Source organism: Aethalodelphis obliquidens, unplaced genomic scaffold (genome assembly GCF_003676395.1).
Source record: "Aethalodelphis obliquidens isolate GAN/ISIS:26980383/991018 unplaced genomic scaffold, ASM367639v1 scaffold6, whole genome shotgun sequence".
NCBI classification, from domain to species: domain Eukaryota; kingdom Metazoa; phylum Chordata; class Mammalia; order Artiodactyla; family Delphinidae; genus Aethalodelphis; species Aethalodelphis obliquidens.
The window spans coordinates 44,255,177-44,277,535 of NW_020837950.1; the positions used below are offsets into that span (position 1 = coordinate 44,255,177).

General features: G+C 39.7%; 2 protein-coding genes, 1 long non-coding RNA gene and 1 pseudogene across 3 annotated transcripts in view; 1 reads left to right on the forward strand and 3 right to left on the reverse strand.

Moving 5' to 3' along the window:
* Positions 1–9,655, forward strand: part of LOC113618991 (uncharacterized) — a 21,300-nt gene extending 11,645 nt beyond the window's left edge. The window contains exons 2-3 of the long non-coding RNA XR_003432235.1: positions 6,240–6,350; positions 6,449–9,655. This is a non-coding gene — a long non-coding RNA (uncharacterized LOC113618991). The remainder of the gene's footprint in view (positions 1–6,239; positions 6,351–6,448) is intronic.
* Positions 9,656–14,628: 4,973 nt separating this feature from the next.
* On the reverse strand, positions 14,629–18,365 carry LOC113619260 (ferritin light chain pseudogene; annotated as a pseudogene).
* Positions 18,366–18,371: 6 nt separating this feature from the next.
* Positions 18,372–18,597, reverse strand: LOC113618710 (phosphatidylinositol N-acetylglucosaminyltransferase subunit Y-like). Its single transcript, XM_027102821.1, has one exon. It carries the CDS (start codon positions 18,595–18,597, stop codon positions 18,382–18,384), a length of 216 nt encoding a protein of 71 aa, XP_026958622.1. The 3' UTR covers positions 18,372–18,381.
* Positions 18,598–19,100: 503 nt separating this feature from the next.
* LOC113618709 (protein preY, mitochondrial-like) lies at positions 19,101–19,445 on the reverse strand. The gene has a single exon (XM_027102820.1). It carries the CDS (start codon positions 19,443–19,445, stop codon positions 19,101–19,103), a length of 345 nt encoding a protein of 114 aa, XP_026958621.1.
* Positions 19,446–22,359: the final 2,914 nt, after the last annotated feature.

Genomic DNA, 22,359 nt, shown 5'->3' on the forward strand with positions numbered 1-22,359 from the left:
AAAAAAAAAAAAAAAAAAAAAAACCAAATGGGACCTAATGAAACTTCAAAGCTTTTTCACAGCAAAGGAAACCATAAACAAGACCAAAAGACAACCCTCAGAATGGGAGAAAATATTTGAGAATGAAGCAACTGACAAAGGATTAATCTACAAAATTTACAAGCATCTCATGCAGCTCGATAACAAGAAAACAAAAAGCCCAATCCAAAAATGGGCACAAGACCTAAATAGACATTTCTCCAAAGAAGATATACAGAGTGCCAACAAACACATGAAAGAATGCTCAACATCATTAATCATTAGAGAAATGCAAATCAAAACTACAATGAGATATCATCTCACACTGGTCAGAATGGCCAGCATCAAAAAATCTAGAAACAATAAATGCTGGAGTGGGTGTGGAGAAAAGGGAACACTCTTGCACTGCTGGTGGGAATGTGAATTGGTACAGCCACTGTGGAGAACAGTATGGAGGTTCCTTAAAAAACTACAAATAGAACTACCATATGACCCAGCAATCCCACTACTGGGCATATACCCTGAGAAAACCATAGTTCAAAAAGAGTTATGTACCAAAATGTTCATTGCAGCTCTATTTACAATAGCCAGGAGATGGAAACAACCTAACTGTCCATCATCGGATGAATGGATAAAAAAGATGTGGCACATATACACAATGGAATATTACTCAGCCATAAAAAGAAACGAAATTGAGTTATTTGTAGTGAGGTGGATGGACCTAGAGTCTGTCATACAGAGTGAAGTAAGTCAGAAAGAGAAAGACAGATATGGTATGCTAACACATATATATGGAATCTAAGGGGGAAAAAATGTCATGAAGAACCTAAGGGTAAGACAGGAATAAAGACACAGACATACCAGAGAATGGACTTGAGGATATGGGGAGGGGGAATGGTAAGCTGGGAAGAAGTGAGAGAGTGGCATGGACATATATACACTACCAAATGTGAAATAGATAGCTAGTGGGAAGCAGCCGCCTAGCACAGGGAGATCAGCTCGGTGCTTTGTGACCACCTAGAGGGGTGGGATAGGGAGGGTGGGAGGGAGGGAGACGCAAGAGGGAAGAGATATGGGAACATATGTATAGGTATAACTGATTCACTTTGTTATAAAGCAGAAACTAACACACCATTGTAAAGCAATTATACTCCAATAAAGATGTAAAAAAAAAAAATAGAAATTGAAATAGAGAAGTTTATTACTCGCAGATCCTGAACAAAGTACCTGGCACACCTTGAGGGGCCACATTGGTAGATCAAAGCAGGGTGCAGGCCGAGAGAGGCAGGACCTGGGGCACATGCCTTTATTAGGGTCTGTGGGTGAGTGCTTTGGGGCTAACACGGTATTGTATTGGTTAATTCAAACCAAAATTAATGTGGCTTGGTAAGGCTTTGGTAAGCCCTGTGAGGGGGTCTTATTTAAGAGGCACACAAGGAAAGTTCTTGGGAGGCCGGGAAGACTTGATCACAGGGGCTGTTCGGGGAGTCGCCTCAGGAATGTTCACTTGCTTGTGACTCTGCAGGCTATTTTCTAGGGCATATACTTGCATGATGGAGCTAGTGTCAGTTTAAGTCCCCTCTCTCCCCAAAGCCTCTTAGCCACACAAAATAATGCTGAAACAGCAATACCATTGAGTAGCTTAGCTAAACTCTCAACACATGGATACACCATGATTTGTTTATTCGTCTGTTGCTGAATGGTTAGGTAATTTCAGTTTGGGGCTTTTGCAAATAAAGCTGCCATGAACATTCAGATACAAGTCTTTGTGTGGGCATATGCCTTCTTTCCCCCTGGGTAACTACTTAGGAGAGGAATGGCTGAGCCATATGGTAGGTATATGTTTAATTTTTTGAAAACCTGCCAAAACCATTTTCCAAAGTGGATGTACAATTTCACATTCCTGCCAACAGTGTATGAGAATTGTAGTTGTTCCACATCTTTGCCAACACGTGGTATGGCTGGTCTTTTCAATTTTAGTCATGATTGTAGTACGCAATGGTGTCTCATTGTGGTTTTAATTCCACTTCCCTAATGTCTACTGATGTTGAATGTCTTTTCATGTGCTTATTTGCTATTTGTATATCTTCCTTGGTTAAGGGTTTGATCAGATCTTTTTCCCATTTTCTAACTGAATTGCTTGTTCTCTTGTTACTAAGAATAATATATATATATATTCCATCTGAAACATTTTACTTTTCATCTCTAGAAGTTCAACACGGGTCTTTGTAAAAAAATATGTCTTCCATGCCTCCATTTAACATGAGAAGTCTTTCCTCTACCTGTTTGAATGTATGTAATGTAACTGTTTAATATCCTTATATACTAATTCTATTATTTGTGTTTACACCTTTTTTGTATTGATTCATTTTTTTCTCATGATGTGTCATAGCTTCCTCCTTTCCCCCACTTCTTCCCTCCTCCTTATTAGACCCCTGATAGTGTGAATTTTACCTTGTTGAATGCTGCATATTTTTGTATTCCTATAAATATTCTTGAGTTTTATCCTGGGTCACAGTTAAGTTACTTGGAAACAGTTCGATACTTTCAAGTCTTGCTTTTAGCATCATTAGGTGGTACCCAAGCAGCCTTTAGTCTATGAATAAGTGTGCCCTACCACTCAGAACATGATTTTAAATACTTTGCCCAAAGCCAAGTTTTTCTACTCTAGTCAGTGGGAACGCTATCTATTTCTGCTGGTGAGAGCTCCCGGCATTTCCCCCTGTGCTCCTTTTGGGTGGTGTTTTTCTCTGTCCTACATTAGTTTCCTCACTTGCCTCTGCTCAGGTGGACATTCTGCCATCTCTGGAGCTTTCTCTGTGGTAGCTGTCTCCTCTCCTGCACTCCACTGTGTCTCTCTGATACCCAACTCTATCTCCTAAACCCAGGGGGACTCCTGGTCTCTGCTTGGGTTCCCCCTTCCTTCCACGGTAAGGTAAATGTTAACAATAGGGAAAACTGGGTGTGGGGTATTTGTGAATTCTCTGTACCATCTCCTTAGTTTTTCTGTAAATATAAAATTGTTCTGAAAATAGAGACTATTTTTTTAAAAATAAAAGAATCCTGACACCCTAGAGCAAACATGTTTCTCTCGTGCACTAAATACCCAAATGCTCACCATCCACTGAGCCTGTTCAGACAACAACAGTAAAATTTCGATTGCTCCTAGGGTCTCGACTTAATTTCTTCTCCCTCATGTAAATTGCACTGTAGCCTCAAAACTCTTTCCGGGTAGTAAGCTGAGGCAATTGTAGGGCTTACCTTGTTTATTTCCCCATCTCACTGCCCCGCATTGCCTGGTATCTAATGTCTGAAAATCATTGTTTCACGTATTATTTTGTTGGGTTTTTTACCTGTTTCAGGTGGGATAGTGCATCCAATCTCTGACACTTTATCTGCCCAGAAGTAGAAGTTACTTTTTATGTGGTTACTGTTATAGTCATAACTTCTTTGCTTTTTTGTTTGTTTGTTTCACCATTTAAATGTACATCTCTAGAGAGTGTAATTAATTCTTACCAATTTAAAAAGTATGATATTGTCTTTAAGACTATTTTAATCTGTAAATTTACTTCTCCATCCTTTTCATTTCTTTACAGCGTCACTAAAGGGAAGTGGGTGCTGAACTAAGTAAATTTGGAAGAGTGGGATCTGTAAAACCAAACGCAAAAGGAACTTCACATAAGCACCGTACTCTAGTTGATAAAGTCATTCCCATGAATGTACTGGTTAACAATTCTGATGCTACTGTACATGTACAATGGAATTGAACAATTAAGTAAATGGATGGCACAGAATGAGAGCTAACTTTCTCACTGTTGGAGTGGGATTCAGATAAGCAAGGGGTAGGGATTGAGGAGAGGCTAGAGTGATTCATTTGGTAATGGATTAGAATTGCAGACACTCGTAAGAACTCATGTGTAAATTATTATAGATACAGATGATTATATATAGAAATATTTATTGATATGTGTATATACGTAAGTGATATGCACATGTATATTTCTTTGCTCTGTCAGCTGAGAAGACTCAAGAGAAACAATGCCTTACTCCTAGTAACAAGTACACCTAATGCCCAGATCTTGGTTTCTAATGCCACTTCCAATAACTAACCAGGGTTCCTTGGAGTAATGGCTGATTTTCGGACTAGCTAAGAAATAAACGAGATGAGCCTGGGACATCTTGTAGTGTCAGAAAGTAAGGAAGTACAAAAACCAACAACAAAACAAAATAGAATATAACAAAATACCACATTCATGTGGTTCTGTCGAAGGAGCAAAAGAGCCACATGAGAGTTGCCAATGGCCAAAGCTGGAACAACTTGGGCAACAAAATAAAGTAGTATTGAATTATCACAAGTATAAAATAAATATCTGTGAGTCTATATTGATATAAATAAATGATTGAATGAATAAATAAATGGGAGAAGAGACAAGTCTCCCATGGAGAAGAATTCCAAATAATTTATGTAGATACTCAACCCTCGAGGAGAGGGACCATATATCTCCACTCCTTACATATGGGTTGTGCACACTTCCTTCCAAATGTACATTATGGAAACGGAGAGGAAAAGAGCAACTTTACAGTGAGTAAACTTGACAAACACTACCTCAACCAGGTAATCAAGATCGACATCAACAGTGATAAGTCATGTTGATGGTATGCAGTCTTAATGTGATGTGATGAAAATAACACTTTACCTCTGTGATCCTCCTTCAAAAACCCGTGGCTGTTGGGGCTTCCCTGGTGGCGCAGTGATTGAGAGTCCGCCTGCCGATGCAGGGGACACGGGTTTGTGCCCCGGTCCGGGAAGATCCCACATACTGCAGAGCAGCTGGGCCAGTGAGCCATGGCCACTGAGCCTGCGCGTCCAAAAAAAAAAAAAAAAAAACCCATGGCTGCAGTCGAATCATGAGGAATACATCAGACAAATACCAACGGAGGAATAACCTACAAAATACCCGATCGGTACTCAAAACTGTCAAGATCATCAGAAACAAGGTAAGTCTGAGAAACTGTCACAGCCAGGAGGAGCCTAAGGAGACACGACAACTAAATGCAATGCGATATCCTGGATGGGAACCTGGAGCATAGAAAGGAATTAAGTAGAAGCTAAGAAAATCTGAATAAATTGTGGACTTTAATTAATAATAATACATCAGTATTTGTTCATTAAGTGTTTCTTCTGAAGCTATTAACCAAAGAGTTTCCTACAACAGTTGAAAGAACTTCCTGAGCAATTTGTGTGCCGGCCTACCCTACCATTCTACCTATTATTGGCGCCACTAGTAGCAGTTCCCGCTGTGTTTACAGGCTTCTGAAGAGAGCGTGTCATAGTGGTACTTCTTCCCTGAGTAGATAATTGAATAGACTGTTTTCTCATTCTGAATAAGAGAGCATCAGGCCTCCCTGACATCACATATTAGACTCTTTCAGATACTAAGAAATAGGGACATAGTTGGGCTACCACAGTTAATGGGTTTTATTCTAAAGATGGAGGAAGAAAGGGAAATAGGAAGTGTTTTCAGCAGCCACAAAACCAGGATCATGAAGAAACTCATGAAACCCTACGCAAACCTAGGGTTGCGTACAATGGAAACTCATGTGTTCTCTGCTTCTGCTTCTACGGCTCCTACCCCGGCCAACTAACTGACTGATTTTCCCACATTCAAACTACCCAAGTGACAGGATCTAATTTGCTCTGCCGATCACAATCCAATTCAGACTACTTTTGGTGAAAGCTCTTTTGCCAGGCTATCTTTCAAGTTGCTAGCCAGCCTGTAGACAACTGCCTTTGAGTCAGGTGCCCATGCGAGTCTAGTCACCTGCAGCCAGGAGATGGGGTCATACTAAAGTACAACAATTAATTCATTAGGAAGCACCTAGATGGGGGCTGTAGATCAGGAGGAAACCCAGAATCACATAATCCTTTCACAAAGTTCTTTCCTGGAAACACCAATTCTTTGTAATGTACATGTATGTTTTGTGAAAAATGGATAAATCTCATTCAACAAATATTTATAAGTGATTACTAAGTGCCAGGCACAGTTCTATGCACTTAAATGTTTGGGAAATGCCAGGTTAAACAAAGTACATATATTTTTATACTGCAAAATCCTTACTGTTTTTAGTAAGCCATTATAAACCCAAGAGAAGGGCTATCATTTCTACTGTCTCCCAAATTATTAAACTAAGTGCTCTTTTTCTGAAAGGCATTTCTTAAGCCTCAGATAACACAAAGGATACATCCGGAGAAATATTCAGTTTTACCCTTGAGGATGCAGGAAATGATGCCATCGAGGGACACATGGACCGAAGTAGCTAAACTCCACAAGGTACCTCCTCTCCCATGATGAACTGCTCATCCTGGTATTCACACCCTGTGTAGTTCTCTTCCACCCTGAATTCATGCTGACCCTGTGATTTACTTTAGCCAACAGAATGTGACAGAAGCGACCGTGTATCTGTTCCAGGCTTACACCTGACAACTTGAGTCTAAGCTACTTTGCCAGAAGAACTAGAGAGAGGCCACATGAAGAAATAGAGCTTCTAATGCTATCTGGAGAAGACCAAGGAATGCAGCCAGCAGGGGGAACCAAAGCCCCAAATATCTGACCGTAGGAGAGCCATTCCAGTAAGACCCATTCAATCCATCTTAGCCCAAGTGACAAATGTGAGTGAAGCAGCCATCCTGGACATTCCAGTCCAGTCCAAGTAGAGAAATCAACAAGCCACAGCCAATCCCAATCCACGAACTGTGAGGCATAACAAAGTTGTGGTTGTTTTAAGCCAATAAGTTTTGAAGTAATTTTTTTAAACAGCAGTAGGTTAACAAAAAGTATATTAACTGTTTTGGAAAAAATATTGCATAAACTTAATATATTGTGCCTAAACTATATTTATAAACACGTGTCTGCTTTAGAAATGACCCATTTTAGAGGAAATACCTTAGATATTTACTTACAAATACTTAAATAATTTCACTGTTTACTACAATCATTTGCCTTCATTTACTTTTGAAAATAACCACTTTATCAGTAAAAATTACAAATCAAATAAAGGAAGTTATGAAATATTTAATCACAGAGAAGCCAATTTAATTATGCATATTTTTACAGTAATCAAAACTAAAATACTTTCATACAATAAGGAACTAAGCAAAAATTGTATTGAACCTGAGACATCCATTAGTTTATAACAGGCAAATCTAATTTACAAGAATATCTGCTTGTTTTAAGTTGCAACAAATATCAATAGCAATTAGGAAATTATAAATTCATAACATAAAAACAAGGTCCTAATTTCAGTGAGGGAACATTATCCTGCTATTTACAAGTTTGCGGATACTCAGGATTTGCCCTAAGACGATGAAATGTTAAACACAGTTCTCTTTCTTTCTTCCTCCTCCTCCTTTCCCCTTCCCTTCCGCCCAGCCCTCCCCTCACCCCTAATTCTTTTCTCCCCGGATGTCCAGGACACTAGGTAGGTCACACTGGTCTGAGTTTTTGTGAGGTGGTGTTCTGAGAAACCCACAGGGTCATTTCACACAAGCCAGTCCGAAGCCCATGCTGTGTTATTATGTTGTAATACTGAAAAATCGTCCCTATTTTAGGATTTGCCCCTTTCTAGGTTGAGCAATCTAGCAACATAAGATTCACAGGATCCCAAATCAAGCTCCTCACTCCTTCCATAAAAGCTGTATTCTTGGTTAACTTTATTGAGCATGACGTCCAGAGAAGTCACTTCACACAAAAATTATTCCACTTGGATATTTTAGTACATGAAATTCATGAAAGCAAGAGTTGTAGAACAAGAATTCCAATATTTAAGAGTAAATGTTTATTTTGGAATTATAAGAACACATTTCACGATAATATGAAAAGACACACTAATAACATTAAGTCCAATAAAACACAAAGTTAATGTTGTTAAAAGAAAAGGTAGAAGAAAGGAAGGCATCATGGAGCCTCAAAGACAAAGCTTCTGCTCTTCAAACCAGTGTGTCATAGTGTTTGCTATGGACTTGATATTTGTGTGTCCCCCACCCCCAAATTCATATTTTGAATCCAAACTCCAAAGTGATGGTATTAGGAGGGAGGGCCTTTCTTTGGGAGGTAATTAGGTCATAAGGGTAGTCAACTTTAAAAACATAATAGCCAGTTATATTACCAGCAAAACTGAGTTTATTCAGAAATAGCAGAGGAATTGCAATCCAGGATAGGTGAACCATGGCAGAGCACAGGCAAATCCAGAGAACGGGGAAGGGGAACTTGCCTTTATAGGGGAAAGGTGGGAGTTGGGAGGGGCTGTGGTAACCAAAGAGTCCACTGGAGTCCAAAGTATGGAGGCTTTTTATTCATTGGGCTGTCACTGTCTCAAATTGGCTGGGCTGTCATGGGGCAGAGAGTTTTCTTCTTCCTACTGGATGGTAGAGGCACCTTCCTGTTGGAAATATAGGCAGAAGTCTCTTCCTAGTTGAAGTGATGATTGATGATGTATGGCAGGATGTGAGAGCTCCCCCTACAGGCCTGTCCTGATTCCAGTTTTAGCTGAGCTTCCTCAATTAATTCCACAGGTGGAACCCTCATGAATGGGATATAAAAGAGACCCCAGAGAGATCCCTAGCCCTTTCAAACATGTGAGGACACAGTGGGAAGACACCAGCTATGAACCAGGAAGAGGGCTCTCATGAGAACTCAACCCTGCTGGCGCCTTAATCTTAGACTTCCCAACCTCCATACATAACTGTAAGAAATAAAGGTCTGTTTTTTATAAGCCACCCAGTCTGGGGAATTTTGTTACAACCAACTGAACAGACTAAGACAGTGCTTATGTCTATAGTTTCTCCAGGGCACTCATTTATGTCTCATTTCGTAATTTATGCAGAAACACAACTTGAGAACTAGATTCTTGATATATCTAGGTACAGTAACTTTAATGAACTATTTCCTCCAAAGTAAATTTAGATTTAAATTAGTGATACTGATTTGTTTCCTTCAATACAACAGCTGCTCTTAAGATACGTACAGTGGGATCTGATTTATGATTAGAAGAGGAAAGACAGTTAAAACTAGGCATTGAAAGCTAAAAGATGAAACAAAGTAAAGCAGGGTACAATTGTTACTTGGTAGCGCTCATAAATTCTTACAGGAGACAGAGAGATGAAAGTCTGCCTGAACTTACAGTACTCCTCTATTAAATGTGTGTGTACATCCCAGCATTTAACCTGGAATAGTCAGATGTAGGAAAGAAATTGAAAGGTCAAACCTGAGGAGAGTGAAGCCAGCATGTTAAAAAGAAACAAAATTCATGCAGCAAAACTTATGCTGACCTCCAAACACTGGGATGCAAGAAACAGCAAAATAATTCTCTGTTGCATTCAAGAGAAAACCTGGATAGAGCAAAAAATATATAGAAAAATATATGCAAGTATGTTTTCTGTTTCATCAAATCCTAAAAAGGTCATTTTATCTAAAGAGAAAGAAACCAAGATGAATAAAATCTTTGATATATTTACTCCATTTTTGCCTTACTCTGTGTGTGTTCGTGTGTGCATGTGCATGTGTGGTATATACACACTTATATAAAAACAAGGCCAAGTTTTTTTTTTTATTTGGACATCAAATTAGAGGTACTATAAATGTTTGTTAATCAGAAGGATTAGAGGAAAATCTGTAGTAATTAACTATTTTATTTAACCAATAAAATGAGTCAAGAGTCTTTTGGTTGCAAGTGACTGAAGACATTCAAATGCATTTAAGCGGAAAGTGACCTTACTGGCGTAAGGAAGTGAGAAGTCCAGAGGCAGTGCAAGCTTCAAGCACAGCTGGTTCTAGGTACTCAAGGGATATAAGGACTGTGTCTATTTATCTCTTGTCTCTACTTTCCACTGTGTCTATTTTACTCTCAGGAAAGTGCTCATCAAGGAGTATCAGTTTAGTCAACAACAGCTCCACGCTTGTGTCCTAGCCTAGCAACCACAGCAGAAAGAGAGGAGCCAGGAGAGGCAAGTCTGTCGTTCTAGGAAATATCCTTGGACTGAGTCTCATTAGTCTGTCCCGAACAATTTTCCTGCCTATTCTAGAACTAATCACACAGCTGGGGAGGAGGGCTGGTATGTGTATGTTCTGATTGGCCAAACTGAGCCTAAGTCTTCCGGAACTTGGGCTGGAGCAGCAGAGTAGGGAATGTTATCCCCACAGAAACTATAGGGAAAGACAGGGGGAAGGGATGATTCACTGAGGAAAACTGGGGATTCTTTGACCAGCCTAAGGAGGAATAACTACTTGGCAAGCAACAACTTCATATCAACCTGCTTAATTTCTTTCTTTCTTTCAAAGGTAGACAGCAAGGTGGGGTGAGGGGTCCAGCTATTTGTGCTCGATAGTCATTTGATTTCTAGACAAGGGAGAGGTTTTATCCAATGAAAATAAAAATAGATGGAAGTGTATAGCATGTGTGTTAAGAGCATGGATATTGGAACCAGCCTCTTGGTTTAGAAAAATCAAATGACAATGTTTTGTCACTTACCAGCTTTGTAACCTTTCTGTACCTCAATTTTCTCATCTTTAAAATGGGGGTAACAGAGTAATTACAGAAGTCAAGTATGTATTACATGCAAAGCATTTAGAATATCTGGTACTCACTAAATACTCAATAAATGGTAACTTTTTATTATCTAAAACAGAAATCCTTCAAAAGTTGTAAACATCTAATACACTTTATTTTAAAAATTTCCCAACTAATACATTTCAAAGATTAATTTCACTATTTTTCTACTGCTTCAAAGATTTGACCCTCAGCCTTCTCACATTCTTTATTCTCCCTAAAGAGTCCTGGGCATTTGCCATTTTCTCTTTCCATTGTCTATCCTCATCCATTGCGGTCCTCACACGTATGTACACACATCTTTAGTAACCTCCTCCTTTCTTTCCTTAATTTAAAAAATTCTCAGTTACCTCAGGAAACTCTCTCTTGATCTCTGGCTCCAATTTCAAAGAGTCAAGATCTTAACTGCATTTTTTTTTAAATAGTTCTTTATTGGAGTATAACTGCTTCACAATACCGTGTTAGTTTCTGTTGCACAACAAAGTGAATCGGCCACATGCATGCACATGTCCCCATATCCCCTCCCTCTTGAGCCTCCCTCCCAGCCTCCCTATCTGCTATGCTGCTGCTTCCCACCAGCCAATATTTTACATTCAGTAGTGCATCTATGTCGATGCCACTCTCACTTTGTCCCAGCTTCGCCCTCCCACCCCATGTCATCAAGCCCATTCTCGTGTCTACCTCTTTATTCCTGTCCTGCAACTAGTTTCATCAGTACCATTTTTCTTTTTTTAGATTCCTTATATATGCGTTAGCATACAGTATTTGTTTTTCTCTTTTTGACTGAACTTCACTCTGTATGACAGACTCTAGGTCCATCCACCTCACTACAAATAACTCAATTTTGTGTCTTTTTATGGCTGAGTAATATTCCATTGTATATATGAGCCACATCTTCTTTATCCATTCATCTGTTGGTGATGTCCTGGCTATTGTAAATAGTGCTGCAGTGAACATTGTGGTACATGACTCTTTTTGAATTATGGTTTTCTCAGGGTATATGCCCAGTAGTGGGATTGCTGGGTCATATGGTAGTTCTACTTTTAGTTTTTTTAAGGAACCTCCATACTGTTTTCCATAGTGGTTGTATCAATTTACATTCCCACCAACAGTGTAGGAGGGTTCCCTTTTCACCACACACTTTCCAGCGTTTATTGTTTCTAGCTTTTTTGATAATGGCCATTCTGACTGGCGTGAGGTGATACCTCATTGCAGTTTTGATTTGCATTTCTCTAATAATTAGTGATGTTGAGCATCTTTTCATGTGTCTCTTGGCCATCTGTAGGTCTTACTTGGTGAAATGTCTATTTAGGTCTTCTGCCCATTTTTTAACTAGATTTTTTTTTGGATATTGAGCTCCATGAGCTGTTTGTATATTTTTGAGATTAATCCTTTTTCTGTTGTTTCATTTGCAAATATTTTCTCCCATTCTGAGGGTTGTCTTTTTGTCTTGTTTATGGTTTCCTTTGCTGTGCAAAAGCTCTTAAGTTTAATTAGGTCCTATTTGCTTATTTTTGTTTTTATTTCTGTTACTCTAGAAGGTGGATCAAAGAAGATCTTGCTGTGGTTTATGTCAAAGAGTGTTTTTCCTATGTTTTCCTCTAACTACATTTTGAAATAATCTGTTCAGGTTACACTAATTTTGTGGGACCAATTCTAAAAGTGAACACTAGATGGCAACCTTCCTAAACTGTGCTGTTTTCCCAGGAGAGTTTCTGACCACGACAAATGTTGAGAGCCTCAAAATGGGACTGCATGATTCTTTAATTTCTTAAACTTTTGTTTGTTGTAAAAATCAAATAAGACTTTGGATCTCTCCATAAAGGATCTCTATAGTGGCTCATTCTTGAAAATAAAGTATTCCTTTTTATATCTTGCATGATCATTAATCTCTACCTTTAAAACTTTTTTTAAATTTTGTTTTATTCCTTAAAATAACGCAAATAGTAGTTGTGTCCATTTATTCATTATACCATATGATGCTTATGGCATATTAAATAGATTTAGTTCTTTGTTATATCTAATATATTTTTTATTTAATTTTATAGCCATCCAGAAATGATATTTTATATAATATACATAACAGAAGAACATATGCTTTTTTTTCTTTCTCCATGTTATCCTTATGGAAATTTGAGCTCAGGAACTGTATAATAATAGCTGAGGATTTCCTGATAGTGAGGATGAAGGAGAGCAGAGGTATGTTTTCTTTGAAAAGGGAATTGTATAACTCTCCTAAATTTCCTTAGGAAATTAAAATGTTAACTGGGAAATTATCTCTGGTAAAATGAAAATTTTATTAAATAAAAATACATGTTATTGTGGTTAAGGCAAGGAGCTTTATGACTCCAAGATAAAAATAGACAAAGAATATGAAAAATAGACTAGAGAAGAAATGCAAAAAGCCAAGTACTACATGAAAAAACGCGAAAATCACTAGCATTAAAAAAAGCAAGGGAGGGCTTCCCTGGTGGCGCAGTGGTTGAGAGTCTGCCTGCCGATGCAGGGGACACGGGTTCGTGCCCCGGTCCAGGAAGATCCCACATGCTGTGGAGTGGCTGGGCCTGTGAGCCATGGCCGCTGAGGCTGCGCATCCGGAGCCTGTGTTCCGCAGCTGGAGAGGCCACAACAGTGAGAGGCCCACGTACCGCAAAAAAAAAAAAAAAAAAAAAGGCAAAAAAAAAGCAAGGGCTTCCCTGGTGGCACAGTGGTTAGGAATCTGCCTGCCAGTGCAGGGGATATGGGTTTGAGCCCTGGTCTGGGAAGATCCCACATGCCGCAGAGCAACTAAGCCCATGCGCCACAACTACTGAGCCTACGTGCCACAACAACTGAGACCCACATGCCTAGAACCTGTGCTCCGCAACAAGAGAAGCCACAGCAATGAGAAGCCTGTGGACTGCAGTGAAGAGTAGCCCCCACTCACCACAACTGGAGAAAGCCCCCCCGCAGCAATGAAGACCCATGCAGCCAAAAATAAAAATAAACAAAATAAATAAATTTATTTTAAAAAAAAGCAAAAATAAAATTTTCTTTTGCCAAAAACAACGTTTTGGTTTTATCCCTCCTTTATAGTATAGTTAACAACTCAAGCTCAAATCCCAGCTCAGAAATCTACCTAGCTATGTGACCTTGGCCAAATTTTTTGACCTCTCTCTGCTGCAGTTCCCTAATCTGTAAAACAAGGTAAATCAGTAAAATGAGAGTTAAATGAGTTAATGAAAGTAAAGTTCTTAAAAGAGTACCTGGTTGAACTAATACTTTGGGTATACTAGGTTAAAGAAAATAACTCACCAGATAAATGACTGATTGTACAATTATATTTTTAAAAATCCAGCTAAATACTGTTTAATAGAGAGGGACATAAAACATAAGGACAGGGGCTTCCCTGGTGACACAGTGGTTAAGAATCCGCCTGCCAAGGCAGGGTACACGGGTTCGAGCCCTGGTCGGGGAAGATCTCACATGCCGTGGAGCAACTAAGCCTGTGTTCCACAACTATTGAGCCCTCGTGCCACAACTACTGAAGCTTGCGTGCCTAGAGCCCGTGCTCCACAACAAGAGAAGCCACTGCAATGAGAAGCCCGTGCACTGCAACGAAGAGTAGCCTCCGCTCGCCGGGACTGGAGAACGGCCGCACACAGCAACGAGGACCCAATGCAGCCAAAAATAAAAAATAAATAAAAATTTTTTAAAAAACATAAGGACATAAAAAGGTTGAAAGTAAAAGTAAGTGCAAAGACATATGTGGCAGATAGTAACCAAAAGAAAACTTGTTGTCATGTTAGTATTGAAATGGGGGTGGGGGTGGGTTTTGTTTTGGGGGGGAGTTTTTTGTTTTGTTTTGTTGCTGCAAAAAGCTTTACTGTTTCCATTTGGTCCAAGGCTTGGGGGAGGGCTCCAGGGTGGTTAAAAGACTGCCTAGTGGCTGCAGAGAGAGGCTTCAGGCAGAAGCCCTGGCACCAGAGGGCTCCTCAAAGGCCGCTGGGCTCCAGAGGCTCCTTCTTAGTCATGCTTGACGGTGAGCCTTTGGAAGAGGTACTCGCACAGCCCAGCCTGGGGACCAGAGAGCCATCGGAAGTTAGTCAGGTGGTTGCCCATCTTCTTGATGAGTTTCACCTCCTCATCTAGGAGGTGGCTCTCCAGGAAGTCACAGAGCTGAGGGTCTGAGCGGGCAGAACCCAGAGCAAGCAGATCTAAAAGGGCCTGGTTCAGCTTCTTCTCCATGAGAATGGCAGCTTCCATAGTGTCCTGGGTCTTATTCCACTCATCTTGAGATGGCTTCTGCCCATCCTGGAAGAGGGCACAGCCGCTGCACTGGTTTTTCATTTTCAAGAGAGGCTTGGCGCCCTCCTGCTTCTTCTCAGCCAATTTGTGGAAAACGTGGCCCAAGCCCTCCAGAGCTGTGGTGGAAATAGAAGCCCAGAGACAGGTAGGTGTAGGAGGCCGGCCCATGCAAGGTGACCGGGTGGGTGAAGGCGGCTTCCACCTCGATGGAATAATTCTGAGGAATCTGGTTGATGGGTAATAAGGAGTTAAGTTCGAAAAACAGTGCTGACTGGTCCCAGAGGCCGAGGATAACTGAGGGGCTGGTTCTGAAAGTTGCCACTGGAAAAAAGATGGAGGGTAGTCAGAGGCTTGGAGGAAGAGGCCTCCCTGGGTCTGTTCCGTCCAAACACTGTTGAAACAAGAGACAGATCTGCGGGACCTCTGAGCGCACTGCCTTGAAATAGGTTTCATGACCAAAATATAAAAAACAAAACACTAAAAACATTATTAAGAGAGACTGAGTTCATCAAGATGCTGCAACAATTTTAATTGTGTATGCATCTGATTAAAAAAAACCTTAAAAATTTAAAGCAATAGTTGATATAATTATAGGAAGAAGTTAACCATGTAATGGAAAATTTCAGTGTCCATTTGCTCATTTTATTTAATAAATGTTCTTGGGTTCCTGCATGCTAGGAACTCTTCTAGCATACATACGGCTAGAGTGAAATATAAAAATCCTCAATCTTTTGAAGTTTACCATAATGGAAGGAGAGGGGGAAACACACAAATAAATACAGTAAAATCCTATGAAAATACACCCAGGATATCATGAATTCTGAGATTATAGAATGAAGGATTTGCTCCTACCCACCACCAAACGCCACAAGTGGTAGGAAGGAAGGAGAGTAAAGTTCTTATTCTGAGGTTGGGGAATGGAATATGACAGGGGGTGAAGGGAGGAGCCTGGCAGGGAAATAACACAAAAGCCAGAGGGGAGGTGAAGTTTGAATCCTGCTAGCTCAGTGATCTACCAACTCAGTATTCCCAAACTGGGCCAACAAAACTATTGCCAACTGGCCAGCATTTCCTGGAATCACTGGTGCTTTCTTGAAGTCCAGTCAGCTGCAGACCCTGAATCCTTCCCATCAATATGTAAAGTGGAGTGGACGATCACCACTAGATGGTTCCAAACTGTAGTGGGGACCCCGATGGATTCTGGGTAATGAAGCAACAACCCAGCATTGTTCACGGTCCCCTGCCCATTTTATTAATCTCATGCTGAAAGACAAAAAAGAAATCAAAGACAAAAAGATTGGAAAGGAAGACAAAGGACTGCATTTTTTCAAAAAGGATGTGATAGCCTATGTAAAAAAATCTAAAAGACTGCTTATTAGAAGTAATAAGAATTTACCATAAGATCAATATGCAAAATTCAGTTGCATTTATATAAAATTTAACAAGTATTCAGAAAACAATTCTGTAACAACATGCACATAGAAAACATAATTTAGAAAGAGATTACATTTAAATAGCTTAAAAATAGATATCTAAAATGAAATCTAATAAAAGATATATAAAGCCTATACAGAAAAAAATATAAAATGTTATCAAAAGACACTCAGAAGACCTAAGTAAGTGGAGAAATATGCTATGTTCATGGAAAGGAAGGCTCAATTTCTTTTAAAAGAAAGTTCTCCCCAAGTTGACGTGCAGCGTTCTCCCCAAATTGATGTGCAGAGTTAATGTAATCCTAATTAAAATACCAACAGAGGTTTTGTGAAACATGACAGTTGATTCTGATGTTTACATGGAAAAGGAAGAATAACCAAGGCACTTTTCAATTTTTATTGAAGGAGAAAACTTGGTCAACCAGACACTGAAACTAATGATGAAGCCATAATAATTGAGATAGTGTTGTTTTGGCACAGAGAAGAACAAATGATCATTGAACAAAAGAGAAAGTCAAGAAAGACCCGAGAACATATGAAAACTTGACATATGACAGAGGGGAAAATGCTGATTAGTGAGGAATGTTTATACTGAGATTAAATAAATAGACGAGTTTCTTCTGATAATAAATAAATAAATAAGGAAGAAGGAAAACTTCTCCCTTATAGGAGAATCTCATGTAGAAGGAATAAGGTAGAAAATCACCATTTAGCACAAGTATAGCAGTAATTGATTCAGACAAAATTGTTAATGAATGCCAAAACTATTGGGTTGAAATTTGACGAAGATAGCTACATAGTCTCAAAGTATCTCTCCACAAATTACTTATTATTAATTACAAAGGGGAAGATAGTGCTTTTAGAGAGGATAAACCTGGAAGAGATCACCGTAACCAAGTAGACAAAGTCGACATTACCAAAAATGGAGAACACTGACACCATATGCTTTCTGAGTGTTGCATTGAAAAGGACACAACCTCATACAGTATTACTGCCAAAAGGTCATCACCTAAGTCTAACTGAAAAAACATTCCATGAAGAAAATCATGAAGAAAATCCACATTGACAGACATTCTACAAAATAATTGACCTGAACTGTTCAAATATGTCAAGGTCAAGAAATACAAAGATTGACTGAAGAACTGTTCCAGACTAAGTGAGACTGAAGAGACAATTCAACTAAATGTAATATGTGATCCTGGACTAGATCCTATAACGGGGAGATGGGCTTGCGGGGTGGAATAGAATGGCTACAAAAGATATTTATTAGGATAACTGGTGAAATTTGAAAATGGGCTATAGCTTAAATATAGTAATGCATCCGTGTTAATTTTCTGATTTTGGTAATTGAATGTCCTTGTTTTTAGAAAACATACACCCAAGGCAAAGAGGTGTAATATCTACAACTTATTCTCAAATGGTTCAGAAATAACAACAACAACCATATGCATAGAGACACAAAACAAGAAAACAAATGTGGTAAAATAATAACAATTGCTGAATTTAGTGAACGGTATACAGAAATTTTTTGTAATAGTCTTTTTTTTTTTTTGGCAAATACATGAAGTTTCCATTTTATTACAGTTTTATACCACATTAGTTCAAATGCATTTCTCTACAACTACTCCAACAGAGCTCCTCTGGAATTATTTCAGTCATCCTTAACATGTGACTTTACCAGACTCTGAATGTAAAATAAACATATAAGATTTAAAATTAGTGACTTTTAATTATGAATGGGATAAGAAATAAAGTCATCAGATGATGGCTGGGGCTATTAATTTCCAACGAGACACTTTGTTGAAATGTTTCTCCTGATACCCCAGGTATAAATGAGAACCTTCAAAGAACAAGGGCAGAACCAAAGTACAATAAAGAAGCCTCTGCAGCTTAAGCCTCCCATAGTCCTAAACCTCTGACAGAAGCTAGGCGAAGCATCTTTCTTGCAAGTGGGTGTCCAGTATTTCCATGTAGTTGAGCTTTCAGAGACAGACACTCAAGCGTATCATTAGGATATACCATCTTGGCTCTGGTTGGATTAATTATGCCTTAAGAGTTTAATACCCATCCAAGTCCAAAGGTGGAAGAACACATAAACGGGTATGGTAATCGGCAAGAGCCGACTGTAAACGCACAGGCTGGTTGTGCTAGTGCAGCCCTGTGGGAAGTTTTCTTCCACAGAGGCCGAGTATAACAGCCCTGCTAACGAGACCAATGGAATAAGGACAGTCAACGTAGGAAGAGACAGAAACATTCTTCTCCACTTATTATGCGCCACTCTGACTTTTTTTTTTTTTTCTTTTTTTGCGGTACGCGGGCCTATCACCGCTGCGGCCTCTCCCGTTGCGGAGCACAGGTTCCGGATGCGCACACTCAGCGGCCATGGCTCACGGGCCCAGCCGCTCTGCGGCATGTGCGATCTTCCCGGACCGGGGCACGCGAACTCTCAACCGCTGCGCCACCAGGGAAGCCCTTGCTTTTTTTTTTTTTTTTGCGGTACGCGGGCCTCTCATTTTGTGGCCTCTCCCGTTGCGGAGCACAGGCTCCGGACGCGCAGGCTCAGCGGCCATGGCTCACGGGCCCAGCCGCTCCGCGGCATGTGGGATCTTCCCGGACCGAGGCACGAACCCGTGTTCCCTGCATCGAGCAGGCGGACTCTCAACCACTGCACCACCAGGGAAGCCCCACTCTGACTTTTTAAAAGGTGGGTGGTATTTAGAAAATTTAGTTGTGTGTGTTGTCGTTTTCAAGTATGAGCTACTGCTGCTCCATTTCTTCTTGCTTCTTATTTTGATGTGTCATCCTAGCTGCCTGTGGTATCATATTAGGAATCCCATCAATAATTGGATAGGCTATTTCTAACTCTTCGTTAATTAATTCATTTGGCGATGCTTCATATCGGAGCGGCTTCTTGGAGAATGGGCACACCAGGAACTCCAGCAGCGCTGGGTCGAAGGCGCGGGGCGGTTCCCTTGTCCTCTCGCTCTGGTCTGAGGACGGCCGCGACACCGACGCGTGCACACACTTCTGGGCGACCGCGGGCGGCTGTGCGCGTGTCCCCCGCAGCACTGAGGCGAGCCGGCTGCACGCTCCGCTCGGCATGGCCTAGCAGCCCGCGACCGGGCCTCTGCGCGCCCGTGACCACCCTGTAATAGTCTTTAAACTTTTCTGTGTTTTAAATTATTTTGAAATAGAAAGTTTAAAAATAGCCAGGGAATAATGAATACAAAACTGAAAACAGTGGTAGCCTCTGGGAGTGATGGGAGAGGCCTGAGGGTGGGAGAGGGACCCATAGGTAGATGCAACAGTACTGATTGTGTTCTAGTTCCTAAATCAGATGATGAGATTGTGGACATTTATTTTATTATTTAACTTTCACAATTATATATACATTATGTATTTTTGTACGTGTAAAATATTCTACTTTAAAAGATAATAAAGGGAAAAACAAAGGAAAAGATAATAAGGCATGAGTCAGAGGCCATCTGATGAGCTGTGTGTGCTTATGAGCTCTGTGCCCTTAAGTATGTTTCTTTTCCTCTCTGAGGTTGTCCTCACCTACAAAAAAAGAATAAAAGATCTACTGTGTAGTTTTGTTGTAAGGCACTTGGCAATAAGTGCTAAGTGCCAGCTGCTGTTGTTATTGTCTCTGACAGAGCAGAGATAAAGGGAGTATACATACCTACAGCGGTGGGCTTGAGAAAAGTGATAGAAGTTTGGAATAGTCTTTGGGGTCAGTTGGTAAGCAGGTTATCCAGGGAATAAAACTGAGCCAGTGTTGGAAATCATCAAGTAGTTGTAGAGCCAATGAGCTTTGTGTATTTTTCCCAAGCTGCACTCCATGGTCAGGAAGTAAGACTTGGGAAAAAAACAGATCTTTGTGCTGGAAGGTCTAAAGGAGGGTCAACAAAGCAGAAAGGCTGTGGAGAGTGAGGCAGATATGACAGGTCAGAGCATCATACCTAGGCAATGAGCTTTCTCTCATCTAAAATTTTGGAAAAGGAGACACAATTTAGAAGAAGTGGAAGATAAAGAGTGAGCTGATAATTTACTAGATTAACTGGAGACTGTATGAAGCACACCTAGCAGAATAATGATTTTCCAGCCCAGCATAAGGACATCCATTCCTACCTTTTATGTATCAAATAAAAAATAATTCTATCATGATATATGTACACCTAGGTTGCACAAATTCCCTCATAGTTTACCAACATGTTATATATGAAAGTCCTTAACAAATTGCAACCAAAAAAACACAAAAAAGCAAGCAAATATGTATTGAGCTGCCACTTCATTCAAAATAGCTCTGCTGTAAGGGTTATAATTGAGGATCTAGTATCAGCCAGTCTGTGATTGATTGAAATTTTAATTTTTCAGTATTAATTGCTTTCTGAGTATATACACACAGCTAATTTCAGCCTATCGTGCATGAAATTAAACTCAGAAAGTATGAACAGTAGAGCAAATTTGATGATGCTTATACATTACTAACACTTAATTCAGTGAAGAAAATAAATAATACCAGTTTTCTGGCATCTCAGACCCCAAATGTTTTTCAATACAGATAGGATACAGAGACAGTCTGTCACCCTAAAGTACTAGAAATACTGCCAAAGAACCAATATATTAGCTGTTGGTGTATGGGAAATGCTTTTGGTTTCTTACTTCAGTGTTTATTTCTTAAATATGAATTATCTATACTATCTATCAACTATTATCACCTTATTTTATATCAATATGGTATATATTCATTAACACATTATTATCCATTATTTATTCTTTCCTTGCTTCCTGTACCAAATGCACAGACAATTCCAGAGATGAAGGCGGGTATATGTGGTATTAAATTAGGGATTTAAAAAAAAATTCATTATAAAATTTTGGAGTTAACGTGTGTAAGAATTGGTAACCCAATCATTGTCTTGTTCTGACTTTGACAGTTTTGCATCAGCCACTGTATTCTCCAGAAATACAATTATATAGAGAAGTTATAATAACTAATGTAAATTTCCTGAGAAATGCAATTCTAGAGGAATTGAAGAATATGTGGAGGAATACTTGCAGAAACTTAGGAATGTTGTATTTGAGTCAATATAACAAACTAACCAGGAGGCACCAATGAAATGAAAAGATTTTGAAGAGAAAGATAAAAAGTTACTTGTGGCCAACTAAAAATCAGACTTTCAAAGGCAGCCCAAAGAATGATAATGCTACACTTATTTTAATTCCCATGTTTAAAAAAAAAGAGTAGGATGACTCAGTTCATGACATATTTCTGCCAAAACCATGTTTGAAAAATAAATTTCACAATGAATGAAATAAAATACTATACTACCACCACAGGATTTTAAATAGAAATAGGGATTTCTGATTCCATATGGTAAATTGAATGGATGTATCACTCCCATTCTCTCCTGAATGCCTATTAAAATGACAATCATAATATTTAAAATATATAGGCCTAAAAGACTAAAAAAACAGGGGAGAAGACACCAGGGGATAGGAGATAGCAACAGGTATTGGAGGATGGAAAGCTGATGAATTGGGAGAATAGAGGAAACTGAACATAATTTCTTCAGAACAAGGAGAAAGAACCAAGCTGCAAAGGCTCAGGAACTTGGTTTTACAGAAAGGAAGTATGAGGCACAGATCTGGAATTCAGAGAATCGTTTGAAAGTCTGCACAAGAGGCAGTTGGACCTCAAAAAGCCTGGTGACTTCCTCTTACAAATGCTCAGACATGAGATTGATCCCTTGTAGAACATGAATCAAAAAGGTTCTGAGCTTAAGGAGAGAAAAGTTTCAGAAAAGCTCACGGGGAGCTGAGGGGCCGAAAATAGGTGGATTAAGTGGAAGTATATATATTTATGGGAGAAACACACCTGCATCCTTCACCAGCCCTCTTTCCCCATCCAGGTCCTCAAATACCTGTAGCCAGGCACAAGACTTGAGGGTCTTTCTGTGCAGAAACTGAGTGACCCCTGAGAATACTCCACAAATTCAAAGCCATTGTCAGG